A 21098-nucleotide genomic window follows, 5' to 3' on the forward strand; every position below is an offset into this window, starting at 1 on the left:
ACCCGGAAGTACCGGAACGGGTTACTTCTGGGTTTCGGGGGTCGCGCATGCACAGAAGCACCAAATTGCAACCTGCATGCACAGATGTGCTGCTGCGGGTTGCAAACGTGCATCCCACACGGATCACATTCGCAACCCAAGCGTCCACTGTAGTGGGTTTGGGGTTTGTTTGTTTTTTACAAAAAAATACCATTTTCATTCCTTTCAGTCTTTGAATAAAAATTTGGCTGCTTTTTGACCACTTATCCTTGATTATCTCACTGGCCTGGATTCATTTTATAGATTACTTGAAACTTGTATTTCAGCATATAGCTTGCATTTAGCTTTTAATTCAGCTACATGTTCTGATTTAGTTGGTTACCTGATCCAGCAAATGCCCATGAGAACTACCTTACTGTGGTGAAGAGAATCAGATCAGTTCAACAGATACAAGCATTAATAGCATGTTCTGTTCTACAGTTCATTAAGTCAAGAACTAATTGCAAATTAGTTTCTCTTTTATTAAAGTAGCATATCTTAAAATATATTTCAGGGGTGGGGTGTTGTAGATAAATTTATTAAACAAGTACCTTACTATCACCAGTTCATGAATGCTAATTATACTTCTTTTCTCCTTCTACATTGTTTCCCCTCTTGGATAGATCTCGCTATTATGAAACTTACATTAGGTAAGTAAATACAGTGTGAAGCTCTTGGCAAAAGGGTATTGACATGCCCAGATACAACTGAGCATGCTTTTAAAAATTATTTCAGACCATAGCAAAAGCAACATGAGTTGTGATACTCACATTGGGGTAATTATAAACTGTGGGGCCCATAGGAATTTCTCAGAACATTATGGGCATCATGAGAAAGAATAATTATTAAAACTACTCCAGTTCATGAGTATTAAACTACTGTGGGTATCCAGATATGTGAAAGGGGTAACAAGAATATGCACACCAGGCATGCTTCCATGACACTGACATCTGCATCAGCCCCACTGTGGCTGCTGCATGTTCAGCGTCAGACTGAAGAGGGCCTGAAACTATTATTTGGGCATAACATGAACCTTAAAAAGGAATGGGAAAGCAGAGAGCTGCATGCGACCCACAGCCCAATTTCATGCAGGTGGCAAGGGAAGAAAAATGAGGGAAAGGTGGTGGCAGAGGGGGAAGGGAGGGAGAGGGGATGTCCTTTGGTTCTGGTCCCACCCATCACTCGCTACAGCACCACCCACTGCCAAGATGTAGCTCCTGACAGATTACCTCCCTTTCATCAGAAAAATAGTTTCTCTGGCCATGAAATACAGGAAAATACTAGAGACGTATGGCTTATTCTTGAACCAAATGAAAATAAAGCGGTTGTCCTCATAACCTTAAGTGTTTTATATTTCTAAAGTAAGATTATTGACACCCAAACTTTGTACAGTCAGACTTGCTTCATCCTAACTAATAATAGTTTTTTCTTCTCATGAATGCTATAATAAAAGCAACGAGACCTTTTTTTTACTTCACTAAATTCTAAAACCATGTGCGTTATCTTTTAAGATGACATTAGAAAAGCATACCTGAAGCGAAAGTCCACAGTGATAGGCATTAGACCACATTTCTGCTACAATGATTTATGCATACGTGTAAAAGACAAGACAGCGATGTTTCCAAAGAAGGGAAATTTGTGAAAAGTGCAGCTACAACAATTTATGTCAACATTGTTCCTTCAAGAAATTAGGCCTTTGCAAACATCTGTGTCCTGTCTGTAGGTCAGAATCTGGAGATAGACATCTACCCACAATTTGCCGAGAAGATCATGAAATTCGAGATTATTATAATGATGATTGCTACTTGGATGATCAGGAATATTTTAGTGGTGAAGAATATTACGAAGAAGACAGTATGCTGTCAGGAAGCAGGTAAGATTCCTAGTCTTTATTGAGAAAACAGTTTTGTATATGCCTAAATCAATTATGAAGATAATTTTATGTTCTATACAGCAAAGAAAGAAAAACTATTTTAATGTGCTACTGGAGTTCTGTAATATGCAGGGAGCCCACGCAGATGGAAAAGACTTCCTATTTCAGAATTTACCCTGAACACACAAGGAGCCAGCAAATTGTTAGTTATGTAATTTATTGGTGTGTTTTTACTGCCTGGGATGGAGGGAAGGCAGTTGTGGCAGTTGAAGTACTATGATAACTTACAAGTCCTTACATACTCTGCACTTTGATTTTTGTGGGGAAGGGCACTATTTGCTACTCCAACTTGAGACAGCAAAATGTCCTGGGCTATTCCTGTATGACGGGCATTTATCATCTGTTTCTTTACCGCAGGTATACATATGACTATCCCAGTAGATATCACTGTAATGATTTGGACTTCGAACGGCCAAAGGGTTACCATCACCCACATGGTTTTTTTGAGGAAGATGACTCCCAGACGTGCTATGATTCAAAAAGATCTCCGAGGAGGCGGTTGCTACCTCCAACACCCACACGTGAGTACAACTGAGAAAGTTGACTTCATTATATGGACGTACGCTTGGTTTGCTACAGGACCTGTGGATGTCTCTTGGCCCCATGGTATCAAAATTCTTCTACTCACCATAAACAGTCAGAAACCAGAGGCAACTCATTCACAGAATAACACTGTTGCGATGGTTAACGAACAGAGAAAATAGTCAACCGGCTATGGAATTTATTCTGGACACTTATTCCACCATCCAGTCCTTTAACTGAAAATGGGTTACTGAAGTTCTTTAACAGTCAGAATTAGAATTGATCCAGATTGATCTATACTTTCCAGATTAGCATTTGAAATCTACCCTCTGTTACCAAAACAGCATTCATTTATGGAGTTATTTTTTAACTGCCCTTCACCCCAACACCACAAGACAGGTTACATTTAGGACAATACCATCACATAAACATGCATAATTAACAAACCATAGAAAAGCAACAAGAGCATAGAACAGATACAACTAGCAACACCATTTAAAGGGAGGACCAAAAAATAATATCCTATTTCACTTCCAAAGGCCAGAGGAAACAGGTTTATCTTAAGCAAAAGATGCAAAGAGGGAGTTCCACAGTTTTGGGGCCATCACAGAGAAGGCCCTGTTTAAAACTACTGGACCTGTGAGGTGGCAATACCAAGAGAACCACTTCTGCTAATCTCAATACTTGAGCTGGCATAAATAGGAGGAGGCTATATTTGGAGTGTAGGACTAATGCAAACACCTTGAATTGGCCTCAGAAACAGACGAGCAACCAGAGGAGATGTTTCCAAACAGATGTAATATGAATCCTTGCAGCCATATTAAACATTTTTCTGACTTCCACATTCTGTGCCAGTTGCAGCTTCCAAACCTTTTCCAAGGGCACCACCACATAGAGTACACTGCAACAGTCCAATCTGGACACTATTGGAGCATGGAGTAAAGTGAGCAAGTGATTTCTTCAGGAGGAGCCATAGCTGGCTAACCAGCTGTAGCTAGAAATAGGCACTCCTAACTACCAAGGCCACACAGGCCTCCAGCGACAGCACTGCATCCAGCAGTGCCCCCAGCTACACCATTGGTCATTCTCATCCAGAACAGGTTGCCTCACCACCTCCCGGGCTTGGGAAATTGGAACACGTAACACTCCTGTCTTGTCTGGTTTCACGTTCAGTCTCTTGGCTCATGTTCAGCCCATTACTGTATCCAGGCACTGGCCTAGCTACTGAAATGTCTCTCCTGATTCAGATGGTGCACAGAGAGCGCTATGTGTTATCCACACATTGATGGCACCTCACACCAAAACTCCTGATGACATTTCCAAGAGCATAGTTGTTAAAAAAAACCATGTGGAACAGAATGGAGCCCTCTGGGATGCTGTGCCATAGGTCAATCCCCCCCCCCCAGTGGCAAGCAGTAGCTTCAGTTGTGTTTTCTGTAACCAACCCTAAAGGTAGGGATGGAACTGCTGAAATACAGTGGTTAGTGCAGGAGAATACCATGGTCTACAGTGGTCAAAATCCAAAGAGAAGTCAAGGAGAATGAGCAGGGTTCCACTCTTTCCCAACAAAGGCCATCAACCCGCACAACAAAGGCAGTTATGGTACCATGACATACACTACACAAAAATGGAACTTGAAGTCTAGAAATGAGAGCCTAAAGCTTAAGGAATTCTGCAGAAAATTGATACACCTTGTCAGGAAACCCTTTCCTCCTAAGAGATAAAATTAACGTGATCCAAAATAAACTTGTTACTGTAAAAAAAATAGTGTCATGTAACTTTTTGCTGTTTTGGACCCAGACTGCAACATGAAACCAGACAACAGGATCACTTCCTTTGCTGTGTATTTGCTGTGAAGTTACAATGCCGTTAGGGACATGGGTGGTGCTGTGGGTTAAACCACAGAGCCTAGGGCTTCCCGATCAGAAGGTTGGCGGTTCGAATCCCCGTGACGGGTGAGCTCCCTTTGCTCGGTCCCTGCTCCTGCCAACCTAGCAGTTCGAAAGCATGTCAAAGTGCAAGTAGATAAATAGGTACTGCTCTGGCAGGAAGGTAAACGGTGTTTCCGTGCGCTGCTCCGGTTCGCCAGAAGTGACTTAGTCATGCTGGCCACATGACCCGGAAGCTGTCACTGGCTCCCTCAGCCAGTAATGCAAGATGAGCGCCACAACCCCAGAGTCGTCTGCGACTGGACCTAATGGTCAGGGGTCACTTTACCTTTACCACAATGCTGTTTAGCTTCCCTTTGCTAGTTGTGAAATAGATTTGCAACAAACCAACAGAAACAATAGCCCAATTAAATGTGATTCTGTTCTAAGGCTTAGTATTATAAGAATAAGCCACAACAAACCTCAGGGAAGTGATGAGAAAATACATTAAAAGGTGTGAGATAACAATTACTTGACACAACAAATAAGGATGCTCAGTAAACTCATCAACTGGAAGCAACCATAATGCTAAACCTTGGTTTAGAGTTACATGCAAACCAAGCCATAGATGAGGCCTGCATCTTTGTTTCTATCTTGTTTCTATCCTATCTGCCTCACCCTTGGGGTAACATAATCTAAGGTTCAATGCTGGAAGACTTAAGGTTGCTATGCACAAGAAGGAAACATTGTCAGATGCAACATGTGACAGGTGCGATTTGAATTTTGAGCTCACAAGGAAGTGAATTAGTGTTGCATTTGTTCCTGGAGAAGCAAACTTTCCCTTATATACACAGGCTTATAGTACTGATACAAATTAAATAAATACTACTGTTATTTCAGTGACTTACTTACCGGCACATGTCTTGTCCTTTTCACTCCCTCTGTTAACATAATTGCCATGGGCTTCTTGATTAGGGATACCGGAGAAGGATGAAATTAACTCAAGGAAAAATCAGTTGTAAAGAAGGTTTCCTAAATTATTTAATTCACACCCAGCATGATACATTATTTTGCATCATGATTTTATATTGGTTATCTCAGCTGTGTGATCTAGGACACTGTCTTGGGTTTCTGTCAACACTTTTGAGACATAATTGGCCTTTCAATGTGTTTTCTTCAAAGTGTCAAAAAACAAAACAAAACCCCACACCATTAGAGCTGTGGTTTTTATTGAGTGTAATGTAATTTTGCATTATCACACTTCCCTCCTTGGGCCAGGCAGACTGCCTTGGAGAGTTATCAGAACTTTGGATTTTATGGATTATTAGCTTTTGCAGCCTGACGCTTCATAGATCAATCTGTCTATCCTAATTGTAATACCAGAAAATGACCTAATTGTAGCTAGCAATCAGTAAGTTATTCCTTAAGACGACCCAAAACTATTTGCCACCTTTCCTGCAATTGACTAGTAGTTGCTCCTCTTGGAAACTGTCTCCAGAAAATAGTAATCACCAATTCAATCTTTTCATGTTTCAGCAAATCGCCGCTCTTCCTTTAATTTTGAATGCCTCCGCAGACAGAGCAGTCAGGATGAAATCCCACTATCCCCCACTTTTCACCACCGCACTGCTTTGCCCCTGCATTTAATGCAACAGCAGGTGAGTTAAAACACAGTGTTCACACTTTAGTTGCAGAATTCTATGTTTGATATGTAATTTTATGCCACTTCTTTGGATTATGTCAATACTGGCAACACTCAGGGTGACGAAAGATAGGAATCCCTTTCCAAGTGTTCTGAATAGGGTTTAAGCAACCACGGGAAGAGAGAAGAGTCTGCCTGGGCATGCTAGCTCCACACCCGGTCCCTGTTACCTTCTGGGTGTTCCAAGACAACTGTTCGTTGGGAGGAAGCCTCCTGTACTCATGGAGGCTCCTGTGCCTTTTGAAACTGGAAAAATCAAGGCTCCCCAGTGCATGTAGATAGTTAGGGCAGGCAATCTCTCTCAAACACATGGAGGTGTGATAGCAAGGATGGATGGATGGTTGGAGGATGTTAGCCGCCTTAAACCCCATTCTAAATGCCCGACTAGGGATTTTGTAAGGTCACCAGCACGTTAAAACTCCTGAGAGCTCAGCTTTCTGGATCCTGAATTGGGGAGAGAAAAACGTGACTGCAGGGGAATGGGAAGGGTGCTCCTATGCCTCTAGACTATTTTTCAGCAACTGTTTCTTCACCAAGTCCAGTCTCAGGAGGGAAAAATGGTCCTGATGGGCAAGACAAAGAGCAATTTGGATCCTTAAAGGGTTTGGTAAGCAACTCATACTTCCCTGGTTAGTTACAAAGGGCCAGATTCAACTAAGTTGCTGTACCAGCAGAAGCCAGCTAGCTCAGTGGAGCTCCCCCTCACCTTTCTTCTTCCTGCGCCCTCCCCAAATCCCAACCCCAGAGTAGCATACAGAGGGAGGAGAGAGATCAGTCCATTTGGCAAGGAAAAACACTTGTGCTAACAGAACAATCTCCTTAGCACGACATGGAATTCCTCCCTTACAACTTTTGCAAGTTACAATCAGCTATGTCTACAATCCAATAATGCTTCTACTGAAGAATGGTGTATGTTGCATTTTGATGGGTTTTTCTGGGGCTGACATTAAACAGCAAAATCTGGCTTTATGCATTTTCCCTTGGAACTAAGTCCCACTGACTCAGGGGGCTTAATCTCATGTAAGTGGGCATAAGACTGCAACCCAATCCTATGTGTGGTTGCTCAGAAGTAACAGGAGATGGTTGTACTGAGAGCGTGTCCCAAAGTTAAACAATTGGTCTCATGCTGTAGTTGCAAAGGTTGAGTAGCTTGGCAAAAAGTTCTGTATTTCAGGACGGGAAACCTGTGACCAACCAGATGTTGTTGGACTCCATTAGCCCCCAGCCAGCTTGGGCAATGTTCACAGACAATGGGAGTTGCAGTTCAGCAACAACTGGAGAGTGACAGCTTCCCTATCCCTGATGTATTTATTTCTGCAAACATTCAGTAGAAGTTGCTGTAATTTATTAGGACACTGCATCCAGTGCATTTTTAATACTAATGCTTTTTCTTCCCCAATATTAGGTCACATTAAAGGCTCATCCAGACTTCCTTTTGTGCCGCACAGATCTTCACTGCATCTGAGCCCTTTTTCTTTCAGCCCTGAAGCTTTCCCTATGAATCGGAACAAATGCAAATATATAGACAACCTGAATTCCCATTTGTTCTGATTCAGCATCAAATTTTCCTATTTCCTGTAGCTTTAAAGTGTGGAGCTACACTTGGAAAGTGTGGGGCCAAAGGTTAGTGTGGATGAGCCCCAAGTCTTGAATACTGGGTTCAGTTATGCCTATTTTGCACCATTCCATATTCAAAAATATGAACACTGGGTAACACTGCCAGGATCTGTTTCAGAGTTTCTTGCTGTCCGAAGTGCTTACACAGGATGGACCTCAGTCACGCAGCCAAAGAGTTACAGCACACTGGTTACTCCCTTAGCTGAGACTTGGGTGCCACAGTTCAGCGCACAGCTAGGCACATTAAGTCTCATCGCAATCAGTGGAAGTTAAACACAATATAATTCTGGACTATGGCCAGTATTTTAACCCAGCACAACTTCAGGGTTGTTAAAAGTTTCCAATATATTTCCTGGCAACCCCAAAATGCAGTGAGCTTTAAGCCATCTTTCACATGTTTTGTTGAGAGAACAGAGAAGTAATAAATCAAAGTTCTATGCTCTCTCTCTCACGCACACACGCTCTCTCACGAACACCCCTCCTGTTTGTTTAACACATTCATTGTCCACCATGTTCATAAATGCAAATCATAAGTAAACTGAACAATGGCATGGTTCACTCTTCACTCTAAAAACAAACAAATGTCTGATTGAACACCTTAACTGGCTGGAGATGACAAGTGTGGTTACTGGCTGAAACTACTTTGCATGTGATCTGCTACTGCCTTCATAAATCTGTGGGTGTATTAGCTTTTAATCTCTTCTTCAGGTCATGGCTGTTGCAGGTCTGGATGCCACTAAAGCTCACCGGCATTCCCCCAGCCGTTCAACACGTTCCTGGGCCACACCACCAGCTACCCCACCCAACCGTGACCGTACTCCTTATTATACGCCTCTTATCCAAGTGGACCGAGCAGAATCAACGGAACATATGAACGGCAGCCTCCCATCTTTGCATAGGAGCTCCTGGTACACAGATGATCCTGATATTGCCTATCGGACATTTACGCCAGCTAATTTGACTGTACCGAGTGACTTTAGGCATAAGCATAGTGACAAGCAGAGAAGTGCGGATAGTTTGGTAGAAGCGGTAAGTGCTTTGAGCTCCTGTTTTTAGCTGCATGGTGTTACTTAAGTCGTTTTAGAAAACAAAGGCTTACCTGCCATTACACATACTTAAATCGCTAGAGGCCACAAACAGCAGAGATAGCTCTGTTCCATCTACTATGCATAAGGACACTCGAGAGATTTGCCAGCCATGATCACTAGCCCTGCAATAGGCTAAGAGCAGGAAGATGATCAAGAAGGTTGCTGCATTTCCAAGGCAAACCAACAACTGATGTTTCAAAGGGCCCCAGATGGAATCCTAAAACCATAGAATCAGAGTTGTAAGGGAGCCCCAAGGGACATCTAGTCCAACCCCCTGCAATGCAGGAATCTCAACTAGAGCATACATGACAGGTGGCCATCCAACCTCTGCTTTAAAACCTCCAAGGAAGGAGTGTGCAAGGAAGTCTTGACAGAATCAGATGAGATGCCTCAAATGATTTCAAATGTTGTCTGGGAGCAGCCACAGCTTGCAGTGTCTACTTAAAAGGCTGGGTGGTGGGGCTGAGGAGGAATTTCCACTGTCTCTGTGTTTGGTAGTGATAGAGTTCAGAGCAGAAGAGGGTTGAAGTATTGCTACTCCATGCCCCTCAAAATCTGAGGCTGATGGGAAGACACAGATTATGCAGCAGTGATGTTATCAGGTGCACGTTGCTAATTTGGTTACAGAAGCCTAATTTGGTTACAGAAGGCTCATTTGCTTACAGAAACATCCCAACATACTAAACAAAGAAACAGGTGGCTTTTTGTTTTGTTTTATGAGAAGGCTGTTTTATGAGTTTTGCCAGATAAGGAAGGAACACTGATGCAGTAACAGAAGTATCACTTAGGGAATTGCCAAAGCAGCAAAGAGACAAGTGCAAGACCATATTCTGCCTTTCCACCCTGCAGTGACATATTCTTTATTATGGTAAAGGTAAAGGGACCCCTGACCATTAGGTCCAGTCGTAGCCGACTCTGGGGTTACGGCGCTCGTCTCACTTTATTGGCCGAGGGAGCCAGATATTTTGTCTCTTTCTGTTAAATCAGAAGATTGTTTAGGGTAGGCACTCCCTGATGCTTTGGGGGGAGCATGTTCACTTCAGCTGTTACCTGTTCCCCATGGATGAGAACCCAAGGCAAAATGACTGAGGAATGGTTTAAGCCAAGGTGCAGAACCTCCACCCCCATGAAGCCATTTCTCCCAAACCTTGCCCACCATCAAAAGTCACTTGTATAATCAGTTGAAAATACTATGTTGGCTGTTTCAAGCTACAAAAGGGGGGCATGCAGCCCTAAAGCAGCAGGATTTAACACCCTGCTCGGCTGACCGGGGGGGGGTGTGTGTGTTAAATCCTGCACAGCTTGGCGGGTTGCATGCGGGTTGCATACAAGCACCTTCCCGTTTCAGGAAGGGGCTTACATGGAATCCCTTGCTACAACAAAGGCTTTTTCCTCTGTTGTAAAAACGGATTCAGAAAATGATTTGCATCAGAATTTCTTGCAAAGATGAAGGGAGGAGATGTTCATTTTAGCAGCACTTTGCAAGGTACACCTGATGTCATTGTGATACCAGGTGATTCACAAATGGGTAGATCGCCCATCTGTCAGATTTGCCCCACGAGGACAATCCCCAAAAGGATCTGGCCTGTGGAGACAAAACTATTTTCCCCACCCAATTTAAGCCATATCCTCCCTATGTGCCATACCGTTTCATGTCAACTTTTGTCCCATTGTGTCTACAAAACAGGACAGAAGCTGAAAGCCGCCAATACTAACTAGACAACATAGTTTGGCTGCATTCTTTATCAGCTTTACAGGAAGAATCATGTAAGATAGAGTGACTTTGATTACAACTATGGACTCCAGAATTTCTCTGTAAACATTAGTGTATTCCAGGTGGCCCTCAGTCATGCATCATCCCAACTCCTCTCCTAGCTTCATCAGAATGTCACTTCCAAACTCAGCCACACACAGCTTATGGGGAAGGCCTTCTTTACACAGTTGTGGGACAATTCAATATCCAGGGAGTAGATTTTCAGAAGGCACTTGAAATAAAAGTAATGCAACATAAAAAGGTTTGCACTCTCTAAAATGAATTAAAGTATTGAAGCTTTGTCACTGTTTGCTTTTGATTTCTTATCCTAAGTGCCAAATTAATGTTTATAGTATTACTTTCTCAGGTACTTATATCTGAAGGATTAGGACGGTATGCAAAAGACCCGAAGTTTGTTTCTGCTACGAAACATGAGATTGCTGATGCTTGTGACATGACTATTGATGAAATGGAAAGTGCTGCAAGTAATCTTCTCAATGGGAATATTAGCAATGGAGCCAATGGTGACATGTTCCCCATTTTAAATAAACAAGATTATGAACTTCAAGACTTTGGTCCTGGCTATAGTGATGAAGAGCCAGATACTGGTAAATATGAAGAAGACTTAGCTGATGAAATGATATGCATTACAACCTTATAGTATTTAGCAAGAAAAAAAAGTTTGATTTTAAATAAACAAAAGTGCCTCATAGTTCCAAGATGCTAGGCACTAGTTGGAATTAATAAGGAATCAAGTTTTGCACGAATGATGATGTCACATTGTGAGGAAGCCATACTTTTATTTCTTCTTAAATATCTCCAGTGTGGTGAAACAGGATCAGAATGGCAGGATGTTGACAAGTCCATTGCTATAGAATCCTGAGCTCATCAGTGAGTGAAGGTTGGTTATTAGACTGAAAGAGATTCTAACCAGCCTGTTTTCAGATGTTGAAGAAAAAGTTGAAAGATTGCTGCCTTTCAGTTTTGTGCTGCTGCCCTTCAGAGTGTAAAACTTTCTCAGCGGAAAAAGGTTTGGCACCAAAAAAAGAAAGTCTGCATGAGAAGGATATGGTGATGAAAATCAAGTGTCATTACCTCTGATTATATGGCATATCAAATGTCCACTACATTCAACATATCCACTCAGATATTATTTTCAAATTTGCCTCCTTTTTTTTAAAGTATTTGTCTAATACAGTTTGTCAAACACTACCAAATGAGATTGTTTTATTGGACTGATGCTAAAAAGCATTTCTCTCATATGTAACACCAGTTTACATAGCAAAATATCATTAAAGATAGTCTGTTTTATGACTGTCACATTAAGGGCAAAATATACTGGAATAATTGCATTTTTACCAATGCACTTGCAACCAGGTTAAAGTAGAGTTAGATAAGATAGTTTGTTAAAAATTATATAGCAGAAATTATTGTAAATAAATTGTAATCTACAAACATTTGTATTTGTAAAGAGATGTTCTATATTTTGTAATTATTGTACCGTAATTGAACTGCAGCAATATTTATGGAGCCTAATTATTGTAATTCTCCACAGAATTCTAGATAGAAGTATTTTTACTTGGATTGTATAGAGCTTTAGGATTAAATATTTAAATAGAGCCACCTCTTATTTCTTCATTGTAAAATGCTTTCGAGGTAAAGATTTGAGAAACTTGATGCTACAGAGATTTTATAAAATATTTTGGGCCTATAGGAGTCTCACTTTATTTAAAACATGGAAGATGACTATTTATAGTCTTATATTTGGAAAGTTAAGAAATTTGGAATTAACTGTTATCTTTTTATTTATAAACTTCTGATTTTTATTTATACTACAACTCCTGCAATAACAGGTAAATAAAAAGAAATGAATCGAATTAGGCTACGCCTAACAAGGTTTTCTTTTAACCTTGAAGTATATATATTTACAGATTAACTGACCAAGTATTTTACTTGGTGTAGAGAATTCTTATGAAGAAATAATTTCGCTGGTGGATGCAAAATGTTAACAAGTTTCTCTGCTTGAAGTGGAATGTGTGATGAAGCAGTCATTTGCAGAACCAAAAGATTCCTAATATGTTGGGGAAATGGATGGCATGGTGGCCTCAACTTTTGTTGTTCTATGTGGACTGTTTCCAGGATTTATTTTTATGCAATCAAAGGAGGGCTTAGACATTTGTCCATGATGCAGTAAAATCCTGATATTGAGGCTAATGCAATTTTGAAGGCAGGTGAATATCAAAAATCTATTTTATTAACACGATAAATTGACTTTCTTTTCCAAGTAACCTTATCAGGGTTTATCTGTATTAACAAAATAGGTAGCAATTCAAATCACATTTTAAAAAGTGTGACCTATACAAACTATGTTAATATAACCATTTTGTACACAGTGGCAATTTGCTATGGATACCTTACAGACCTCTTCTTGAATCATTCTTTCAAATGCCAGGAGAGAATTTAAGGGTTTGTAAATTGTTTCTTGACCTACATCATTTTGTATGAAAAGAAATGCAGAATGTTCTTCGGAATAAAAATGTGTAATAATTTTATTATACTTGGGGCTCTTTTTACTAGCAGCTTCCTGAAGGTGGTTACCTCCTGACGTCATGGACACATAATCCATAGGTAAATAAGTACTTCTTGTACAAGCATCCCTATAATAAATGGGAGCTGTGCAATTTGCTTCAGCAGAACAATCTCCCAGTAGTTTATGAGCCATACAGAAATTGTAAAAAAAGAAAAGGCTTTCACTTTCTCAAGTTGTCAGTAGCCTTTCCTGGGTTGATTTGCTTAGATGGAGGAGGAAACATTTGAGTTTTGCAATTGCATGGAAAAGGAATGGAAGGGAAGAAGCTCTCGGCCTCGGCAAGACACTTTTCAGGGTCAGATAAGTACAAGTATCAGAAACCAATATAGTTGATCAGGTTGCTCTTTACATCCGGTCTCTGCCTCCCATCTCAATAAAACTAATTGAGAATGACTTTCTCAGACTGGTTCACACCTGTAGACTCTCTGTATCTGTTCATTCTACCATGCAGCACAGCATGGAAGCCAGCCTTGGGCTTATACCAGAGCTCTAAAATAAACGGTGTGTGTATTTGTGTGTTTCTACAAATATAAGCACCTTACATGAGTAGGCCTCAATCCATCTGCCAGGGAAAAATGGGGACAGATTATGCGAATGGGGCCTTTATGTAGAATCAGATTACAGGTTCAATTTAGGGTGGCCAAAGACCTGTAACTCCAGAACTTGTTTCTGTTCTCCATCACAAGCAGAATCCAAATAATGGCACATTTCATTTGGCTGGTAACTTGTTTGGAAAGTTCCTCGTTACTAAAGTTGTGTTGGCCATAAATATTAGGAGGAATGGAGATGCTACTACCTAGACTCAGCAACCTTTGATGTCTCTATACCAGCCTTCTCCAACCTGGTATTCTCCAGGTGTTGCTGACTCCCAACATCCATCAGCCCCATTCAGTATGACCAATAGTCAGGAGGATGTGGGAGATGTAGTCCAACTTGGTTGTGAAAGGCTGCCCTATACGGTATCTGATTTCAGTTGGATCGATTTAAATTAGTCATGCAACTTGACAAACAGCAGATTCCAAAATCCTCTACTGAATGACCAAATGTTTGCTCTATAATGAAAATTGCTATAAAATACAAGATGATTGAGAAGAACTTTGCACTGTAGAAATGATAATAATATAGAACAGTAATTCATGATAAATTACACAATGTAAGTAGATCCCTAGCAAAAATCCAGCAACTACGGTTTTCTAGCCTTGCCAGAAAAAAATACATAAACTTATTGCCGCCTAGCACACGAGAGACCTCATTATGCCAGAGAAGGAAAGTCACACACACACTGCCAATCCTGCTAAAAAATGAAAAACTACAAGCCCTTTTTGTTCCCACTCCTGCTGCCACTCCACAGCCTACAGACTTCCAGGGCCCTTCACAGATGCCCAGCCCAAACTGCTCTCAATTTGCTGTACTGGTCTTGTGTCCAACAACTCATCTTTTTCATGCTATGGAAATTCAGAAAGCTCTCATCTCTTGCAGCTCAAGACATACAACATACAGTCCCCAACTGTCATTTTTAACCTCAGCTGTTTCAGCTGATTTCACTCTCAGAACCTCATGTTCCTATGGCAACTGCAATCATTCCCGGAGTTCATTGGTGCTGAACATGTACATTCATGTTGTGCTGATACAGGAATTTAGGCACATCTGTTTTTCATCCCCCACCTCCACCCCCTGATGACTATTTTTTTGCCCCAAACTTTTTTCAGCAAATTGCAGGGCCTCTAGCTTCATAAACTATGATGCAAAGCAAAGTGTTTTCTCTTATTAACATATTACTTCTATGTTGCAATTAGGATATAGCTGGGGAATTATAAATGCTGAGCTCATTTTTATGAACTATTAACTGGGGAAGGAGATCCCTTACCTGCTGTAAATTCAGCCACAGAATTGAATCAGGACAGCATTTGTCATGATAGTAAAATCATGCTGAATAAACCATGGGGAAAATAAACAGAAACACACACACAAAAATGGAATATAGGGATTAAGCACCACTGTTCTGGCAACATGATAAACAGTTGCTTATACAGTTTACAATAACCTTCAGGTTCATATATATTATACAATAACATGGATGGAGAATCATCTGCAGTTATGTAAACAACTATTAAACCAGGTATTTTATCTTCTACCACAGCATCTTTTAGTAATATGCAGTATTTTAAAATGGCGCTCTACATCAATCACATCATAGTGGGCTAATAAATCATATGATTTGGAAGATCTCTGCATTCTAAAAGCCACAAAGGTACCGGTAATCATGCTATACTGGACTGAATGCCCTGAATGCAGTACAGCACACTACAATTGCCTCAGTAAAGTCTCTCTATTAAAAACTCACGGTTTGCATCACACTGATTGATCTACGACTTTTATCATGATGAGTAAATCATTTTGGTCCCAGTTTAATGACAGAACATTTATCACAGAAATTATTTACCTGATTTCTTATGGGACAGTGCTCACTGCAGTCACATTTTCTCTTCAGTAGCATTCTTATGCCAACATGCCGTTCTTCTTCCCAGTTAATTACAATGCTCCAGTTTTACTGCTTTGCAGCAACACCAGGTAGCAGGACCTGCTTAAAGCATCTGCAGTTGTCCCTCCAGCCAGCTTTTGAGTCAGCAGGTTTTTTTAACCTGTTTCCACTTTTCTCAAGTGGATGATGTTGCCCTGAAAGTCCCAAGGAATCTAATAGGGGGCTAACTACAGTTAAAAGGTTCTGATTACTGCACTTGTTATGTTGCTCACATGCTGACAAACAATACCTTGGGTTCAGATCCTTAAACAAACCTTTTAAGCTGAAATCTTTCCCAGTCTGCAGCTGTATTGGAATTGTTTTTTAAAATAATAATAATGTGTTTTTAATGTTTTGTTTTTAATTGTAGGTGTGTATGCTGCCCTGGGCTCCTTCAGGAGGAAGAGTAGGATATAAATTCTATTAATAATAATAAACTTTCCATAATCCTCCCAAGTTCCTTGCAGTATTGGCCAATGTTAACTCATTTCATAATGAAAATTTCTGAGTTTATAAAACTACAGCAATGTAAAAAGTAAACAGAGAAGATGGTTTCAGGCTCACTGGTCCAGCAAGCATGATTCAGATGTACAAATTGGCTTTCTGCCTAATCATGTGCCTGTTTACTTAGAAGGGCTGGTTCATTCATGTGCTGTTGACTAGAGGGCTGCAATGGTGTGGTTGATCAAACACAAATGACATTGTATTATCACACACCAGCTTAAACACAAAACCTTTTTAGCCTAAGTTCAAACGTTCAGTTGGCAGACATTAAGTGTAGAGAAATAAGTTTATTTACATGCCTGTGTGAGCCAACCGTATATGTCCCACTGACATAAATGGGCCTTACTCCCCACTCTGAATGTACGTAGAATAGGGGCATTCTGTGTGCAATGCCTATGGCTAGATTATGTTGCAAAGGTTAAAAACCAAAAATAAAACAGCCACATACATTAAGCTCTTAAAACTAGTGGTTTATGATAGGGTAGGTCCATGTGCACTTGCCCCTTATGGACAGCAGGTACACTCAGCAATGGTAGTACTAGTGATCTGTGTCCGGTGGTGAGAAAAGCCACTCTTGCCTAATCAAAACTGACTCTGGTGACCATTTGTTCACCAGCTTCAGAAGTACTGATATGTCAATGCAGTTCACAGACGCATACGCAGATCTGGGTACACAGCATTAAATCTATACTTTGTATTTTAATATCATACTACATCATAGTGCTGCTTTTGCCTCACAAAGCAGCAAATTATAGGTGTTAAATTAGGGAAGTTCATTTTACACAGCTTTTCAAAACAGATTCTACAGAGGGCAAATGCAAAAATATATCCTAGAATTATGGGGGGGGGGAGAGAAGATTAGCAGCACACTAGAAAATGTTAGCTGCATTTTAAATAAGGATTCTGAACATGTAATAATTATTCTAAACAACTGTACCTGTTTAGAAACATCAGGAATTCATCTTCTACAGTTGCTTTTTAATATTATATACAAAGGGCTCAACCCAGTGTAAGTTAATCATGAGTTCATTAAATGAAATCAATGAAACTCAAGTTATCTGGGACATTATCCACTACTAACTTTGCAAGGTTGTGCCAACAATGTACAAAACAGAAAACACTGATCTGAGAAATTTAACTTGGACAAAGTTGCAATACCCATTTATGAAATATATGAGAAAAGTGTAATGAGTAAGGATCAAGTGATTTTAGTTCAATGTGTGACTACAAGAGCCAGGGATTTCCTACTAGATGACATAGCAGTGCTGGTATTTTTCTCTTACTTTTGATCCTATGTGGAAAATACACAAGGAGGATTTCCTTGATTAGTCAACATGGGACTACCATTTACGTAAGCACCCAGACCAAAGTTTGGCTAGTAAGTGATAGCCCTCAGTGATAAGCAATTCTTCCTTGACAACTAAGTAATAAAGATGAACACAGCAGCAGAACGAAAGTGAAAAAACAGCAAGCTGCTATTAGAAAATATATTACACTGAAAGCCAGATAATTAAAAACAAGTGACACAATGAAACATCCATAGCTATAAACAATTAAAATATGTTCATGGTAACCTTTGTTATAGTCAATAACAGAAAAGGTACATTTAAGATTGACCTATAAATTCATTCAAGCAAGCGATAAAGAATTATCATTATTATTTCTATGAGGTTCTTTATTCAGAGGTTCTGATGAAATCTGAAATGGTGCAATTTGGATTTATGCCAAAAATTTACAACCCCAGCTCTATTTCATTATCATGTCAAATCCTGTGACTGCAGTAGCCCAAGATCCTCACCCTACTGGAAACCCAGAGTCTTCTGTCCCCTTTGGCCTTGGCTAGAGTGTGCCCTGTGAAAACTGCTGGGGATTTTACTGCATGAAGAAATGATAGCAACACCATCCCTCCAGCCTAATGAGTACAACCAGGTACAGTTTAGGTTAAGGTGTTAAGGAACATCATTTTGTCCAGGTGTCCTTTTCTGCTTTCAATTGCCTGTCACTAAATTATCTGCCATGTATAACTTGTATCAAAGCAGATTAGGTCACAATTTAAGGAGAGGAGGGAAGGAACTTGCATTCTCACTAGCAAGGCAGAAGTACCAAAAAGGGGTCCTGCATTTCTGTCCTTTTCTACTTTTTAAATAATTCCCCTTCAGTTAAAGTGGGACATAATAAATGGGAAGAAACTATGCTAACTCGTTTATTCCCTGGGTGTTGTTTTTTATTATTATTACTACTATTTAAAGTTTATTAAATGTACAGTGATATCTTGGTTTACAACCATAATCCATGCCGGAGGTCCAGTTATAAATAAAAACAGGTTGTAACCCAAGGCGCGCTTTCGCCAATGGGGCCTCCCCCCCCCAAAAAAAGGGTTATAATCCCCCCCAAAATGGGTTGCAATTCAAAGAGAGAGACACACACTTCTGGGTTTGACGTGGTTGTAATCCAAAATGGTTGTAATCCAAGGTACCAATATATTAGTCACTTGTTGCCTAAAAGGTCTCCAAGCTTGGTAAGGCTGAAAAGAGAGGCAACATTAATTTAGGGATGTGTTGGGAAACTGGAAAGGGTCTGCCTCCTTTTGATTATGAATCCAGTCTTCCCCTGACGCCCCTCTTTTCAGCCCTACTAATACCAGAACCATCCCATAAGTTGGGCAACAGCTGTGGAAGCTGTCACGGTGACAAAAAAGGGCAATCCAACATTAGCTCTTCCTCTTTAAAGGTCAGAGCAGCCTCCTTGCCCTCAGAGAGGAAGATCAGGTGGTTTCTATGGCCCTGGAACTCCCTCCCCAGGGAAACAGTACTCCTGGGCGCAGTGAATATTTTGGTTCCTATACGAATGACTGAACGACTAAATTATTCACTAAATTGCACACAGAAACCTGAACATGTGGGCCTGCTACTATAAGCACAAGAAGGTTCAGCTAAACTTAGGCTGTACAACAACCATGTCCTCAACATCCAAATTGACATCTAATGCTTCATAGGCAACCATTACGTAACTTGCTGTACCTGTAATTTATTAAGAGTAGCAGAAGCCGTTGACAGCTGGAGATAGTCTCTTTTTTTGTTTATCTATACTATTATTCTGTGCACTTGTTGAACTCATTAATTGCTTTAATAGGGGACAAATGGTCCTACAAAAAATTATTTGGGGGTGGGGGTCCTAACTTTAGTCACAACTCAACAAATTTAGTTGGTTCTAATTGTTCCAGTTAAGATAAACCCCAAAACAAAACTTTCAGTGGAACTTTATTGTGGCTTCATTTTTCTGAAGTGTACTCTTAAGTATTAGATCAACCAGTCCTCTTTAATGTGTAGGCTCAGTCTTCTATATTTTGTATAGCCCTGAGAAAATCTGATATAATATCCATGTTATAGTGTAGGGAAATTCTTCTGTAAGCCCACAAACTACATCCTAAATAATAAAGATCTTAAGTCAATTCCATCATAAGATCCTACTACATGAAGTAATAAATATCTATGCATATCAGCCATGCTGTTATCAAGCAGTTTCTTAGATAATTTTACCTGTTCTTACTTGAGGGTGCATCTATTTTCTGAACAATTTTCATTACACACCAAATCTCTTTGTTTGACTAAAATAGAAAGTTGATTTTCAATTATTATTAGAATACATTCTGCAGAGAACATCACAGCTATTTCATCGCTGAGTTTCCAGAGTTTTGGGTTTATATACAGGAACATTTTTCTCTTGAAGCGATGGTAGTCCTTTGATTATATCAGCAGCTTTCTCTGCTACCATGATGGTTGGGGCATTTAAATTTCCACTTACGATACTAGGCATTATTGAGGCATCAACAACTCTCAGGTTTTCTGTCCCTATAACTTTGGTCTGGGGATCAACCACAGCAGTGGGATCAGAACTCTGTCCCATTTTACAAGTGCATGAAGGATGGTAGGCACTATCAGCCTTTTGTCTTATGAAGGCATCTATTTCTCCATCAGACTGAACATGGCTTCCTGGCTGAATTTCAGGTCCACGGAATTTTTCAAAGGCTTCCTGAGCAAATATCTCTCTTGCTAGCTTCACACACTGACGAAATTCCCAGACATCTATTTCTGTAAATAAGAAAGACAAAGACAAAGATTCTAAGCATGCTCAACACTGAGCATTATGACTGTACTGCCTATTACATACAGGCAGTATCTTAGAAATGCAAGTAAAATGTGAGAAGTCAAGAACAGGACAGGCAGGGAATGGGTATTTCCTTATTTAATACCTTTTTTGCTAATCAAGAGAGAGAGAGAGAGGCATCTCCCCCAAAGCTGGCTCCAAGGTCCATTTCCATCGTGCCAACCTTTTGGCCATCTTGCTCCTCTCCCAGTACAAAACAGCAACCCACGTGCCAGCAGCTCTGTCCCCTCCAGTGAGCCACTTCTATTTAGCATTTCACTCAGTTAGTACTTTCCTATCGAGATTTACTCTGTGATCAACATTAGTGTTTAATTCAGACAACCCTCTGTTTTCTAACTGAAAACTTTAATGATAGAGCAAATTCATATAGGCGTGGAAGCTGCATGGTATGCATGTTTATGTATCTGCTCCTTCAATGGTGCATCATGCAGCTGCAAGAGCTTTGCATGCACAGAACAGCACACAAAATTTTAGACCGCAGTACTACAACCAGAAGTTTAGGAATATCCAGTCGAAGTAAACAGAAGGTTCTCAACATGCCTTTCTAGACATTTTAATTGTGGCCTGTACTGTTATTATTTTGTATTGGCTCACTTCAGGCAACCTGATTCCATTGGGTTCTACCAACCTGGAAACGGCAAATTTTCAGGAACAATTTCTAGAAACAATTGAAGGTATTTTTGTTCCTACAAATTTTTCCAGCTGGATAAAAAGGTCTATGCCATGAATGTGTACTCTGTATTGTTTTTAAATTTGATGTCATTTTTAGTGTTTTTAATGCTTTGTACATCGCCATGAGGCATATGTGGAAGGCA

General features: G+C 40.3%; 2 protein-coding genes across 23 annotated transcripts in view; one reads left to right on the forward strand and one right to left on the reverse strand.

Moving 5' to 3' along the window:
* The window catches only part of CACNA1D (calcium voltage-gated channel subunit alpha1 D), a 192772-nt gene extending 179719 nt beyond the window's left edge, over window positions 1-13053 (forward strand). For all 18 annotated transcript variants that reach the window (XM_081848801.1, XM_081848804.1, XM_081848799.1 and 15 more), the window contains 6 exons: window positions 642-668; window positions 1742-1891; window positions 2309-2472; window positions 5878-5999; window positions 8369-8689; window positions 10869-13053. In XM_081848801.1, the coding sequence (XP_081704927.1) occupies window positions 642-668; window positions 1742-1891; window positions 2309-2472; window positions 5878-5999; window positions 8369-8689; window positions 10869-11162 (1078 nt within the window). In that variant the 3' untranslated portion in view covers window positions 11163-13053. The remainder of the gene's footprint in view (window positions 1-641; window positions 669-1741; window positions 1892-2308; window positions 2473-5877; window positions 6000-8368; window positions 8690-10868) is intronic.
* Window positions 1-21098, reverse strand: part of CHDH (choline dehydrogenase) — a 59430-nt gene that overhangs the window by 25445 nt on the left and 12887 nt on the right. For 3 of the 5 annotated variants that reach the window (XM_081848878.1, XM_081848877.1, XM_081848876.1), the window contains exon 8: window positions 19656-19723. In XM_081848878.1, coding sequence (XP_081705004.1) covers window positions 19662-19723 — 62 coding nt within the window. In that variant the 3' untranslated portion in view covers window positions 19656-19661. Of the gene's footprint in view, window positions 1-17770; window positions 20208-21098 lie in introns of those variants that run through there. The other 2 variants (XM_081848875.1, XM_081848874.1) reach the window with 2 other exon arrangements.

The sequence above is a fragment of the Podarcis erhardii genome (assembly GCF_964252035.2).
Source record: "Podarcis erhardii genome assembly, chromosome: 2".
Taxonomy (NCBI): domain Eukaryota; kingdom Metazoa; phylum Chordata; class Lepidosauria; order Squamata; family Lacertidae; genus Podarcis; species Podarcis erhardii.